Source organism: Sinocyclocheilus anshuiensis, unplaced genomic scaffold (genome assembly GCF_001515605.1).
Source record: "Sinocyclocheilus anshuiensis isolate Anshui unplaced genomic scaffold, SAMN03320099.WGS_v1.1 scaffold185, whole genome shotgun sequence".
NCBI lineage: Eukaryota > Metazoa > Chordata > Actinopteri > Cypriniformes > Cyprinidae > Sinocyclocheilus > Sinocyclocheilus anshuiensis.
Window position 1 is genome coordinate 1,205,883 of NW_015539887.1, and position 15,278 is coordinate 1,221,160.

At 36.6% G+C, this 15,278-nt stretch overlaps 1 protein-coding gene across 1 annotated transcript in view; it reads left to right on the forward strand.

Moving 5' to 3' along the window:
• Positions 1-11,609, forward strand: part of ahr1a (aryl hydrocarbon receptor 1a) — a 31,034-nt gene extending 19,425 nt beyond the window's left edge. Inside the window, exons 3-11 of the mRNA XM_016482164.1 lie at positions 1,666-1,754; positions 1,871-1,960; positions 2,808-2,931; positions 3,732-3,862; positions 5,422-5,624; positions 6,243-6,352; positions 6,936-7,077; positions 7,976-9,263; positions 10,337-11,609. Of these exons, the coding sequence (XP_016337650.1) occupies positions 1,666-1,754; positions 1,871-1,960; positions 2,808-2,931; positions 3,732-3,862; positions 5,422-5,624; positions 6,243-6,352; positions 6,936-7,077; positions 7,976-9,263; positions 10,337-10,462 (2,303 nt within the window). The 3' untranslated portion in view covers positions 10,463-11,609. The remainder of the gene's footprint in view (positions 1-1,665; positions 1,755-1,870; positions 1,961-2,807; positions 2,932-3,731; positions 3,863-5,421; positions 5,625-6,242; positions 6,353-6,935; positions 7,078-7,975; positions 9,264-10,336) is intronic.
• The last annotated feature ends 3,669 nt before the right edge of the window (positions 11,610-15,278 follow it).

The following is a 15,278-nucleotide window of genomic DNA, read 5'->3' on the forward strand; positions in this document are numbered from 1 at the left end:
ATTATAAACGAGGCATTCGTTGCATCCAGTGGGGACATAATTATGGATTATAATGACTTATACAGTCTTTTTATGTGTTGCGTTGCATCGTGCCGCGTAAACATAAAACCATGTCTGCATTTGTGATCGGAGAAATGACAAACAGCAAATGCTACGCTACACTGCTCAAAACTCGTGTTTGAATCATCAGTGGCAAATCCTTTAAATATGAAACGTACTTACAGTCTGTGAGTCAGAACAGCCGACATTGTAGTCTACTCTACCAGGGTCAGGAAACACTCCTCCATAAAATGTGCTGCACACATCTGAATATTTGGGTTGAACTGTTCTGGAACAGTGTTGTAAATACAACTTAAGCACTGATTTCTAGTTGTGTCCTCTTTTGGAAGGCCAAACAAAGTAGTTTCGCTTTCACAACGAAACACACAGCGTCTTCACGACATGGCGGCGGCAGCAACAATACTACAGCGAGAATAAAAGTTACGCCTTCTTTCTTTGCGTGAACATTTGGGCGGCGTTATGCAAATCGTCCTATATTGTGAAGTAGACGTGGGGGCGTGTTAGAACGAGCCGTTTTAGGTAGGCATGGTTGACTCTTAACTTTTATAAAGAATATCTCTTTGGATTTGAGACTTTAGTCTTTGCAACTTTACAGATCTTCTTTATGCACCAAGAGCTTGTAACACTTCAAAGAGAAAGGAAAAATTGAAATCGCATCATATGACCCCTTTAATGTTTTACTGGCACATACTTCCAAATCCAGGGGGTTGTTGACACAATGACTATTAGTTACATTTTAATCCATTACTGTCATCTAGTAAGTGCAGGCAGTGGATATATTCACTGTTCTCAATATAAATGAGTTTTCCTGGCAGAATCTTTTGTGTGTTCTTGCCATCGTTAAGAGTTAATGTACAGTTCATACGCTTGAAGAATCTAAGTTCACAATTGATATATTTTATCAATTAATTAGTTTGTCACATAACTGGGTCATATTTTTTAAATGCATTTTATTTTTTAATCTATTCAAAAATATATTTATTTGATTTATACAATAAATACAGATTGAATACAGCTCATCTTTGATGTCAGGGTGAAATAACTGTCCTGCAGTCATAATCAAGAAAAAAAAAAGTTTTTCAGAATCATATGAAACCAACATGAATACAAAAATAATGTTTCTAAGTACTTGCCACATGTGCTTAACTAGATTTTTTATTATTATGGGCACTCTTATTTGTTATTGAACCAGTGTCTGTGTTTTTACAGATACTGCCCTCTCATTGCCCTTGCATGTCATAACCACTCCATGAGCAAACATATCATGTGATGTGTGCCAAGCACAAGTGTATTGTTAACCAGTGGGCATTATAATTTGCTTTCAGTTTTTGGTAGTTCAGATGCCAACAGCTCCACGTTTCAAGTTGCTATTGTAATACATTATTTCAGATTTCCCTCTCACAACCATTATTGATGCAGGACATTTTTTTTCTAATACAGGAAGTTGTGCTCTTGTTTGATTATGCCTGATCAAGTACCCTCATATGATATTATTACATATTATGAATTGTTATCCATAACTTCCTCATGATGTCTTTGATAAAGAATGTGTATTATGTTTTAGCTATTGTGCGGAGCCACTTTAATGCTTGTTTGCTGTTGCAGTGACCCTGAATTCAAAGAACTCCAACCAGCTAGCAAATAACACTAAACCACACATTCAGGAGCTGCCAGAGGGAGAATTGTTGCTACAGGTGAGCTCATGTGTCCTGGGAAACCTTAATGTTTGAATCAAACAACAGAAAAGTCAAAAACAAAACAAAATGGATTTAGAATTCTATTTATTAGCAGTATAACTTCTTTTTTATAGGCTATAAATGGCTTTGTGTTGGTGGTCACCTCCAATGGCACAATTTTCTATGCTTCCTCCACCATTGAGGACTACTTGGGGTTCCATCAGGTTTGTACTGGTTTGCACATATATTGTGCGGGTAAAAGGAACTGCAGCCCAAATGGTTTATGCATTTATGAAATGGTCTTCTGGCACCTTCTATTCGAGAAAGAACAAACAATCCATGTTCTGTTCTGCAGTGCACACATTTCTTCTCCGTTTAGTGGATCTACTCTCTCAGAAGCATTTAGGGTTCTTTACATTAAGGATTATGCACTTGATTTAACACATTTTACTTGATGATTCAGTTGATGAAACCAGTGGAAAGAGATCTTAACCAGTCTTTTAGATTCCTCATTGCAGCTTTAGAATTTATTATGTGTGAAATTCCAGCTTATTACCACAAACATGATTCTAGTGTGAAACATGATGCAGTTGCAGCACGTTTCAGAAACCCTCCACCTTGCCTAGCTCCACCTGTATAGATCTGCTACGGGGTGATTCATGTATGTTATGGGGGGTATTTCATATGTTATATGTGCAGCAGCAGTATTTCTTACATGCTCACAGTGGTATGTTGCGGATGTATTGGCAGTAGCAAGTCTTGGTACTTGCTCTGCCACAGCAGCAGCAGCTTAGCAGATCTATTCCGCCAAGACCAAACACATTAACATTGTCGTGTACATTACCAAGCCAGTCCCGCCGAGAGTTGTCATGAAAGAACTTGGATTGGTATGTTTGGGTGCCGCCAGACAAAGCAGGCTTTGAGCACATTTAGATAAAAACAGGTTGAAAAAAAACAGGTCTTTATTTCAGCATTGAGATTCAGATTTCTTAATTCAGTTTGGGACATTTTGTAACTGTAATGAGCAGCTGTGAATCTACTTAGAGTGAAGCCAATGTGATTGTTTTGCAGTCAGATCTCATCCATCAGAGTGTTTATGAGCTCGTTCACACTGAAGACCGGGCTGAGTTTCAGAGGCAGCTCCACTGGGCACTCAACCCCAGCTGCACCCCAGACACCGGACAGCTAGTGCAAGGTAGAAAATAACTAAATATCTCTCCAGACAGACCATGAGCAGACCTGGGCATTGTGGCTGAAAGATTCTGTCCCCATTCCATCAACACAAAGAGTCAAAGAAGATGGATTGCGTGTGTCTGCAAACAAAGTTTGACAAAGTTCCATTGTGAGAGACAAAACATCCTATTCTACAATTTTCAGGAAATAAATCCATGCATAACCTGATTTTAAAACAAAAATAATACATTTTTATTGACCTTTTCACAATGGATCTGAAATATCGTCTTTGTTCAATTTGACAATTCGATAAGACATCCAAATGTTTTTTTTCTTAGACGTTTGTGTGTTTATTTGTTTTTTTTTCATCATGGGCCATGTTTTTAACCAATACCTTACTAGATGGTTTTCAGTTATATGTGCTCTGAGGATTCAGATTCGTATGTGTAACAGCCTCTAATGGCTGGTGTTCAAAGGCTGTGCCACTTTGCTCTGGTTTCAGTTTGGGCTTTTTATTCTCAACCAAGCTGGATCAGTTTTCATTAGAGATCTAACACTTGGCAGTTTGAAAGGCCTGTTATTGTCGGAACTATACACACAGGACAGCTGTTCCAGACAGCGCACACACTTAACAATAATCCAGCCATAAGCAAGGACACTACCGCCAATGAGTTAAATAAATGCTTACACAGCAGGGGCCGAAATTCTGCCACCGATAGAGGGGCATTATCTTCCTGTTTTTTTTATGTTGTGTAATTTTAAACAGTTTTGTATTTAACTATGCTTTTCTCTATATTCAAGTTTTGTTTTGTTTTTGTCAAGCTTCTCAGGATGCACCGCTGCCTCAGACATACTACAGTCCAGAGCAGTTGCCACCAGAGAACTCCACCTTTCTGGAGCGAAATTTTGTTTGCAGGTTAAGATGTCTTTTGAACAACTCCTCTGGCTTTCTTGTAAGTTGAAAATTATCATAAATACATTAAAGTGAATAAATAAATTAAAATATAGACTTTAAATATTCACTCCTGACACTTTAAAAAAAATATTTTATGGTAAGAGATTTTACTTTGTTGATTTCCTTAGGCAGCAGATGAAGAAGATTTTTTTATTTTATTTTACAGAATGTTTTAAGTAACCATATTTATATAGACTACCTGAATTCATTACCAGTGCTTGCAAGACAGGAAAAAACATTTTATGCAAACTTTTACATCAAAGTTCTATCTATAATTATTACAGTAGCATTATTGCTGGTAGATTTTGAGTGCTGAAAGCTCTGACAATGTGATGGGAGATTTTAAAATGAAAAAACAGAAGATTTCATTTTGAATGCCTGTAAACAAATTTATAAAGAAAAGAAAAGAATAGATAACATGCAAGGCTGACATTATTTACAGTACCAACCAAAGCTTGAAGGAAGTCAAAGTCTAGTCAGAGCTCTCCTATGAATAAAGTTTAAGAAGTCAAAATTATACAGCATACCATAACAGACTGAAAGCTGAAACTGTCTACAAACAAGTTTGAATGGAGTCTGTTCATTGAGCTGAATTCATTGCAGAAAGTGTGTGAGAAATGATGAATAATGAGGGATTTTAAAACAGTGTGCACCTCAAAAACCCTGTAATTAAGTATTTTTGCTGTAAACAACCGTGTATTGTACATCACGTTTTTTGAGGAGTACTAATGATAATGTAATAATCTAGAATGAGGGCTGAAATTACTGAAATTATCTTGTGCTTCTACATACAAAGTAATTTCACACACAACAAAAGATACTTTTGTTAGCTTTGTTTGAACCAATATTAAGATTCTGTATGATGGTAAGACTATAATGATGCATCTGTTATAATGTTAAGATCATATCAGTCCTTGTTTGGTTGAGTTAATTTATAGTTCATGACTTCCACACAGCTTGGAGTTATGACTCAGCCTGTTGAGATGTTTCTCAGTTAACTGCCTCTGCTGGATAATTTCTACATGTAGACTTCCTATCTCAAAAGTTACCTTTATCAGACTTTTCAAACAACACAAAATAAGATATTTTAAGAATGTTGGTAAGTAAACAGTTGATGGTAGCCATTGGCTTCCATAGTATTTTTTCCATAGTATGAAAGTCGATGGTTTGGAACAACTTGAGGGTGAGTAAATTATGACAATTTTCATTTTTGGGTGAACTATCCCTGTTAGCGTCACTTAGCACTTTATTAGCACTGTAATCATTAATAATTTTAATAATACACATTTTAATAATTTAGTCTTTTAGTATAATCAGCTCAAACAACTATTCTTAAATCATATATCTTATTTATATATTGGGTTCAAAGAGAGGTCACAGTCTTGCTTATCTCATAAAGGAAGTGATCAAAAGATAGCAAGGCCTGGTGTCATATCATGACAAGGCCCAGATGGAATCACATTTTCTGTGTATATTTATGGGTAAAATTAGCTAAATGCTGTGGAATGTATTTACATAGGTTCAAATGTGTTAAATATATGGCTTGTATTCTTATAGGCCGTGAACTTTCAGGGGCGTTTGACGTTCTTGTATGGGCAGAATGAGAGGACAGCAGATGGGAAACCCGTCCCTCCTCAGCTGGCTCTGTTTGCCCTGGCCTGCCCTCTGCAGCCGCCTTCCATACTGGAGATCCGCACCAAGAGCTGCTTTTTCAAAACCAAGCATAAGCTGGATTTCACGCCCACCGCGTGTGACGCAATGTAAGATATACAGTATAAGCTCCTATCAATATGTGTGAAGAAACTCCTGGATTTATTCCTTGTTTGTTTTTCACTTTAGTTTGTTTCAGTTGACTCGTAGAGGCAATTTTATCTCATTTGATTTGTGAAATGTTAAAAATGAAGTTAAGTTAAAAGTTAAAGATGAATGACAGTAGCACAAAAAAAATATATGACTAGTGCTTGCCGTAGCAGTTGCAGCTTGCTTCAGAAACCCTCCACTTTCCCCAGCTCCACCTGTATAGATCTGCTAAAAGGTGATTCATGTATGCTATATGGGGGTTATTTCATGTACGTTATATTTGGAGCAGCAATATTTCTTACATGCTCACAGCAGCATGTTGTGGATGTATTGGCAGTAGCAAGTCTCTGTACTTGCTCTGCCACAGCAGCGTAGCAGATCTATTCCGCCAAGACCAAATACATTAACATTGTCATGTACATTACCATGCCAATCCCTCCGAGAGTTGTCATGAAAGAACTTGGATTAGTATGTTTGGGTTTTTAATGATTGCCTTGTGATTTGGTGCAGTATTCCTCTGCTTTCTCACCATCAGTATCTCTCACATTCAAAGTCATGTGTTTTCTGTTTCTCCACAGAGGGAAAATTGTTCTTGGCTACACGGAGGAAGAGCTGTGTTACCGTGGCTCAGGCTATCAGTTCATCCATGCAGCTGACATGCTCTACTGCGCCGAGAACCACATACGGAGTAAGACTCCCTTAAATCAATGTGGATAAAAGAAAATACACTCACCTCACTCGCTCCCACCACTGGGTTTCAACATTGCTTGTGTCATAAAGTAGAGGTCTTACTGTTGTGGAAATAATTGTATTGCTCCTAAAGGGACCATTCACCCAAAAATGAAAAATCATATATTCAACCTCATGTTGTTCCAAAACTTTTAAGATATTCAAAACACAAATGACCTAAGATTGGTTTTGTATTCTCTCAACATATTTATCCATTCATTAAAGTCCACACAACTATAATTTTCACACTCCTAAAAGTACAAAAGACATAATAAAAATGTGACATGATCTCTTTATATGATGAATAGATTTAATTTAGGCTTTCATTCATGAATAAACATTGATCAGCCCACATGCAACTCAAATATGCTTGCTTGAGGCATGAGAACCAGTGACAAATATACATATACTATGTACATCTACCTGCCTTTGATCTTTTAAAAGGAGACTGCTATCAAAAGCATGTACTGCTATTATTATTAATGGTAGCAAAATCAGTTGCTGATTTTTCAAATGAGTTTAATAATTTCTCTCCCCTGTAGTGATGAGGACGGGTGAAAGTGGGTTGACTGTGTTCAGACTGTTGACAAAACAGAACATCTGGGTTTGGGTACAATCCAACGCCAGACTTGTCTACAAAAATGGGCAACCAGATTGCATCATCGCCTCACAGAGAGTCATCACGTATGCCCTTATTTGTGTCTTTCTTTTGTCTTTCATGTTGAATAACCTGTAAATGTTTTCTTTGTTGTCTTATTAGACAGTATTCATAGTAAAAATGTAATTACAGGTACTTTTTTTAATAATATAATAATTAGGGTGTGCTGTGTCTAACTTAAAGTCAGTATTAAATTAAAATTCCCCCTATTTATTTGCTAAATGCATATTATTGATCTTACTGTGAATGATTCATCCACGCATATAATATTTGTAATTTTTAAATTTGCAGTGAGACTGAAGTAGTGACAGCCCTTTTCTTCTGACATACATTTGAGTATAATGGATCATGGAAAAAAGAAAAAAAAAATAGGGCGGGACTTAGTTCTATCCATGGGTTGTGATTTGATTTTGAAATTGGATTTAGTGCCTTACACTCAAAAACGGAGACAGAAGAATGTGAGAATGCAGGGGTGGGGTTTAAGTGAATGATAGAAGTCTGGCATACATTAACAGAGAGAAGTTTGTTTAAAAATTACATTTTATTTAATATTCACTTTAGTTAAATTGTCATTACTCAATTTTTCAGTGAAATAACATACTATTCTCTGGTGACTTATGCTGAACTTCTCCAATCATAGTCTGCTTAAACCCCCCCCCCTTTTTTTTTGACAAATGACTACAAATTCACATTCATATCCATTTCACTCATTACTTCCCTCACTTTGCAATTTTAAAATTAATGTTCAGTGATCATAATATTTGTATATTAATTGTGATTGGTCTGTATACTTATGTCTGTTTGTATGATGAATTGTGGTAGGTCATTTTCTTCTTGTCTTTTTTTATCTATAGTCAGCAAAGGCAAAAAAATATATTTTCCTTAGGTGTCGTGCTTTATAATGAGTCGTTTTGTCTTCTGTAGGAACGAGGAGGGTGAGGAGAACCTGAGAAAGCGTGCTATGATGCTTCCTTTCAGCTTCACTACAGGAGAAGCTGTTCTCTATGACATGCACCTGCTCAGATCTCAGAGTAACACCATACCTTCTGATACCACTGCTCTGGATGACAGTACCCAAGCCAGATCCACTGGAACTGTAGACCCTGACTCCCTGCTGGGCTCCATGCTGAAGCAGGATGAGTCGATTTATGTGTGTCCTGCAGATGAGCACTCTGTATCAGTACAGGGTTTAGAGAACGAGGATCTTGGTGGGATCTTCTCCAGTAACTGGCAAGAAAGTGCTCTTTCACTCTCTGAAAGCTCTCTTTTCAAACAAGAGCCAGTCGTTAACTCTGGAGGAGACGACAGCTGTGAGATACTGAACTTCATGGGGAGCTTAGGGATCAGACCAGAAGATCTGAAGTTCCTTCAGGATGAACTGTTCCTCAGGATTGACCTCGGTGGTCAGAATGATGTGGCAGACCTCACAGATGGCATCTTCTCCTATGTACAACACTCTCTCAGGACGGAGGCAGACTGTATAATGTCTGGTGACAGTCTGAAGGATCTCGTCGGGAAGCCTATGCAGACCTTCACACCTCCACAGCGAGCATCTGCATTAATCTTACAGGATTCATGTGATCCTCTCACATTAGTACCTCAGGAACAACAGATGACTTTTACAACAGAACATCCTGAACCAAAGACACAACATTTCACACCAATACAACCTCAGCGTGAACCGCAGGCCATACCAGATCTCCAAAACATAATGTCTCAACCATATAACGAAACGGGAATCACACAATGCGAACCTTCACACATAACAACCCAAAAACACCAAGTTCAGATGATAAGCCAACAGTCTCAGTGCTCATACCTTCCACCTCTCCATCTGCTGGAGTGTAAAACACTCATAAATGCTCAGGTTTGTGGGAACTTCACTGAAGTTCTGGTCAGCGACGCTCAGCAGTTTCCTCCTCTCTTCCAGCCAGAGCTCCAACAGCCTGGATGCTTTTACCTGGAGTCGCCCCTTCAGGATCTGAAGCACCCTAATAGGAACCATCTGAGCACTGTGTCCTTCAGCTGCTCCCAGCAGCACTCTTCACCTTATATCACTGCAGGTGACACAGGTATGAGCGAGTTCACTGCTCAAGACCTTGAAGTGCTGCTCAGCGGCCTGGATGGTGATGTGGAGAGGAATGGGCACTCAGGACAAAACAGAGGAGTGGGTGTCGGATCAAGTCTGGATCAACAAGATTACATAGGCCAGGTAAGAACCAACCAAATGTGAGGCTCACCTACCTTCACTCTTAAACATAAAGGTTCTTCATTGTCACCTGTGGTTCCATGAAGAACCTTTAACATCAATGGAAGCTTTCCATTGCACAAAAGTTTCTTTATAGTAGAAAAGGTTCTTTCATTTTTGAAAATGTTCTTGACACAAAAGAAAAATGATTCTTTTAAGGGCTGATCACTGAATGAGTCTTTGAGGAACCCAAAATGATTATCCTATGGCCTCACTGCAGAAATCCTCTTTTGGAAGAGCATTGTTACTAGCTGGATCTTATAGTACTTTGATGTTTATACATTTGATGTGTGATAAAATCAGTATTTGTAATAAAACCTTGTTGTATATGGACAGTCATCAAAATGATTAGGGCTGGTTATCGGTACACATTTCCCCAATTGTAAGTCGCTTTGGATAAAAGCGTCTGCAAAATGACTAAATGTAAATGTAAATGTAAAATTTCCAGATTCCAATTCACAAGGTCTTGATTCAATTCGTATCCATTTGGATATATTGAAGTTACAGTGAACGTTTTGCTTATATGTAAGAAATGTTCTCTCAACTAATGTGGTTAAATAAATAGGAAACCGTCTAACATGGTACATTATGACCAAATTCATTTTAAATTGTAAGGTAGTAAGACCCAAATTATAAAATTGCTGCTTATTAACAAATATAAGAGTCAATATATCAGTTTAAAACACAATTTAAATAGCTTTACTTTTGTAAAACTAACAATTTATATACAAATATAAATGTATGTGTAGATTCATTATAAGGACCAGCTGAAAAGAGTAATTTGTTCATTATTTGTACTACACTGGTTGCACTGTATGAATTTGGTTAATTAAAAGAACCAGTTCACTAGTTCACTGTACAGTATGTTATTGTTTACAGCCCATTCAGTTCAAGTCTTCTGCTGTGAGGCTGGAAAATCAGTGCTGGAAAAATCTTGGGATTTAATAATTAAGATGATTCTAATGAATTTTAGAATTGATCTAACAAATTGACCTTACAAATTGTTCTAATAATACAAAAATCATCTGTCTGATCAGTTTCAGAATGGAAGCCACACAAAGTATGCGATGGAGAGTAACACGACACATCTGGCACAGCATCCCGACCAGCATCAGAACGACAGCAGACCTCATCCAAACCTGTCTTTAGGAGGATACTTGTGACTGATCAGCTGGCAATCATGAAGAAATAGAGCAAAAACACTTGGTGGAACTTCATTCATACCTATGAGAGGTTGGGATGATCAGTGGCTGTGGTCATACAAACCCATAATGGCTGGGCCAGAAAAGAGCACCAGCAGAGTACAGGATGAGGAGGAGGAAGCAGAAATTGGGGTGAAGGAAAGACTGAAAATGGACAAAGTAAGGCACAAATGTCCTGTGGCTAAGCATGACGTCTAAGATGAATGAAGAACCAGCCTGTTTTTATCAGTTAGATATTAGAATCATTCATCAGTGGCTTCCCTCTTATATGAACAGTGCTGTCACAGTACTTTGATAAATCTCTCTTTAAATGTCTCTCATGAGATGTTGCAAATCTATTGGCCTGTCAAAAGCATGTCCCAAAGCAATATATACAGTGTGCACTAACTGTAAATAGCCTTCAGCAAATGCAGCAAATATGCAGCAACGTTTATAAAGTAGTACAATATAGCTATCTAATTTGCAGCTCTTCACATGCTAGCTTGTTTACTCTGTAAAATGAAGTCAAAGGCCAAATATTGTATAGTGTATGATTTATTTGGGTGATTTACTCAACGCTGTGACTTCCTGTTAGCAGTATTTTCAGTTGAGCTGAGGATTTTTCAACATTTTGTGTTTTTTTTTTTATTATAATAATTGAAATCATCAAGGTTTTTTTCTTAGTATAGCATTTATTAATGATTAGGAGTACTGATGTGTAATCAGGGTGATCGGGAAACTGTGTGGGTCTCCCTAGACTGTCATTTGTATAGTATTTTATCATTTTCTGATCATTTATTCTTTGAGGGAAGCTATTGAAGACAATCAGACATATGTAGCACTTATGAACAGATGTTTTGATGAATTCAGCTGTTTAGCTTCACAGGAGACACAGACTTTGACCAAACTGAAAATCAAAGAATGTTTGGCTTTCTACAAAAATGCTGTATTCATAAAGCACTATTGTTGAACAAGCAGTTGAGGTATTTTGATGGATGACCAAACTTGAAAGACCAAGACTTGGAAAATGATTAATGCTTCTGAAAAAAAGGGGTCAGTACGAGTTTTTAAGACTGTGCATATTTGATACAAAAAAAATAGTCGATTTAAAATATAAATAGTTTTAAAATGTCACTTATTCCTATGATGTCAATGTTGAATTTTCAGTGGTCATTACTCCAGTTTTCAGTGTCCCATGATCCTTCAGAAATCATTCTAATATGCTGATTTGTTGCGCAAAATACATTTCTTATCTTTATTAATCTTGAAAATAGTTGTGCTGCTAAATATTTTTGTGGAAACCATAATGCATTTTTTTCAGCATTCTTTGAATATATAGTTCAAATAAACTGCATTTTGCTTGAAATAGAAGTCTCTCACATTACATTGTAAATGTCTTCACTTCAGCTTCTCTGACCAACTCGAATGAGTATGAATGTGGCATCCTGGAAAGATTTTGAGATGTATGATTTTTATGATTATTCGGACATGTTTGTCTGTTTGAGACGTTTCTTGTTGTTTGTCTCCTCTCTGATGGTGAAATACCGCCCTCTGCTGGTTGAAAAAGTATTTACAGCGTTGGTGATTTGGTGGGTTACTTAATGAAAATTAAAATACAAATGTGTTTATTATATTTTTATATAAAAACCAATTGGTATTGGTATCCAAATGTGGTTATATGGTTAAATATGATTATAGAGCTATGATTTAAGATGTGTGGCACTTAAAAGTCATGTGCGGTAGGCTACTAATAATGGAATATTTTTCAATATTTTGTTTTCAGACTTTTTATACTCTTGTTCTTAGAAGGCTTTTTTTAATGTGATATATTTACATGTATTAAGTACAATGTTTGTTGGTTTGTTGTTATATGTTACTTCTTGTAGGTTTGGTGTTTCATGAATTGTTTCATTTTTCATAAATGTTTTACTGTTTAAATTATGCAAAACACCTATGTAGCTTTAAGGTATGTGCCTATGTAGAAACCCGACTTGCTAAATTTTTCTTTCTACTTGAAAATTATTTTAAGCCAATGTCTATTCATGAATGACAGGTTAATGGTCTGTCATAGCAGCTGAGACTGCGGCTGACTAATGTGATGGATATTTCAATATATATATATAGAGTACGGTGACAGTTAAAATTTATTCCTCCCCCCCCCCTTGTGTTAGGAGGGGAAATATATCTAATAAAAAGAAAGAAAAAAAAAGAAAAAGTTTTGTCAGTCAGGGTTATGTTTAGTTTTACAGCTAATGGTGTCATAGTTTTGGGGACCGGCCCATTCAGAGCAGGATAATCCCTATGGATTGGGCTCCATAATCCCCATAAGACCCCGCTAACACCAGATGGAATTTGCCTTCAGCAGGGCTGGAGGTTCCCACAAACTGAATTAGTAGACGGCCAGCACAGGGAGGGTAGAGGGAGGCCGGAGGACACAGGGCAGGTCAAGCCCACTCCGCCCCTGCACTGCCTCTGTATTCACTCCTGTTTGAATCCTGCTGACCTCTGAACTTTATACTTCCTGTCAGGTTTATGCTTCATTGTGGCGGTGAATGTGTGATCACCATCATCAGTGTCTTTCTCTGTCTAAAACAAAAGGGTCTTGCTTCGACAATACACAACAGGCAGCTCTTTTGCATTACGTCTTTTTATACGGCCATGACATTTTATTTGGCTCATTATAGTTGGAACTACAATTGTGAGCTTTACAACATTTTTGTTTTACAACATTTCTACATACAGCCACTTATTGTAAGTATATTGTACAGCAAAGAAGCCATAATCTCACAACACCACCAACCAAATCGACCAAATTTCCATTCAAATCGATGTTTAACATAATTATTTTGATAATGTTAATTATTCTGTATGTTACATTATATACACTACCAGTCAAAAGTTTGGATACATTTAAATATATTTATGCAAACATTGTAAAAAATATTTTTTAATTTTTTAAAAATAGCAACACTGCCATTTCTGTCTTTTTTTTTCTTCTTTTTTTTGCGTTTTCAGAGTTTATTCATCAGTATTTAAATTCAAATCACTAATTAAATTCAAAGTGGTTAAGAAGAATAAAATGATCACATGATGATGCTTCCATGTGGTTAAGAACAAATTGTCAAACAATTAATTTATCACCAGTTTGATTTTACTTGATTTGATTTTTAATGAATCTAGGTTGGATTTTTTTTAGTTTATGCATCAGCTTTAAAAAAAAAAATCTAAAATTGACCTAAAAATCTAAAAAATTATTTTAAAAAAATTATATATTTTTTTAAATGATTTATAATAGATAGATTTTTTTTGTACATTTTTAAAATCAAAACATAATACAAAATTAAATCTTACTGTGTCCAAATATTTAGTAGCTCCTGCAATACAGTTTAAGATGCATCCCAGGATGCACCTCATGGAGAATGTGCATACTGTAGCTTTAATCTAGTCAAAGGGTGGCTACTATGAAGAAACAAAAAAACTATAATTCCCCCTCCAGCTGCTGGACATGGAAGAAAGGAGGAGATGAGAGGAGAAGAAAAGATATAAACACCAAGAAGAGGAAGACGGAAAATCAAATGAGGAAAGGACACATGGTTCAAACAACACATTCTACGGAGGACCACTGGGCTTCCAATTTGCTCCTAACAAGCATTCAGGCAGCATGACGTGAAACGTGACATCTCGCTGGAGAAGCTCAGGAGAAGGGTGACCCTCTTCTGCAGCCGTCAGTACTAGATGGACAGAAGCTGTAAAGCAGGCGGAGACAGAGAGGAATGCGTTTGAAGTGACATGTAAAAATGTGAAGCCCCCGACAGTTTTAAAAATAGCAACACTGCCATTTCTGTCTTTTTTTTTCTTCTTTTTTTTGCGTTTTCAGAGTTTATTCATCAGTATTTAAATTCAAATCACTAATTAAATTCAAAGTGGTTAAGAAGAATAAAATGATCACATGATGATGCTTCCATGTGGTGTCAAACAATTAATTTATCACCAGTTTGATTTTACTTGATTTGATTTTTAATGAATCTAGGTTGGATTTTTTTTAGTTTATGCATCAGCTTTAAAAAAAAAATCTAAAATTGACCTAAAAATCTAAAAAATTATTTAAAAAAAATTATATATTTTTTTAAATGATTTATAATAGATAGATTTTTTTTGTACATTTTTAAAATCAAAACATAATACAAAATTAAATCTTACTGTGTCCAAATATTTAGTAGCTCCTGCAATACAGTTTAAGATGCATCCCAGGATGCACCTCATGGAGAATGTGCATACTGTAGCTTTAATCTAGTCAAAGGGTGGCTACTATGAAGAAACAAAAAAACTATAATTCCCATACTTACGTAATTCTTAAGCTTACATTGGTTATTTTATAGTTTTGAGAACTTTACTATCACTTTAAAATGTGGAAAATAGCAAAAATAAAGGTGTGTCCAAACTGCATATTCAATATTTGTGCAATAAAGAACGCTATGCACATTTATTTATTGTGAGCAAATTACTATTGTCTCAGCAGTGTGGTTTAAGACAGATCTGAGAAAGGATGGGGGACTCTGGGTCAAGGGCTCAGCTTGGCTTCTGGGAGACTCCCAGGCCGTCAGCATGAGGAATAGCAAACAGCTGGTTAGAGGAGATCACACACACACACACACACACACACACACACACACACACAGGTCCTCCAGCTGCTGGACATGGAAGAAAGGAGGAGATGAGAGGAGAAGAAAAGATATAAACACCAAGAAGAGGAAGACGGAAAATCAAATGAGGAAAGGACACATGGTTCAAACGACAC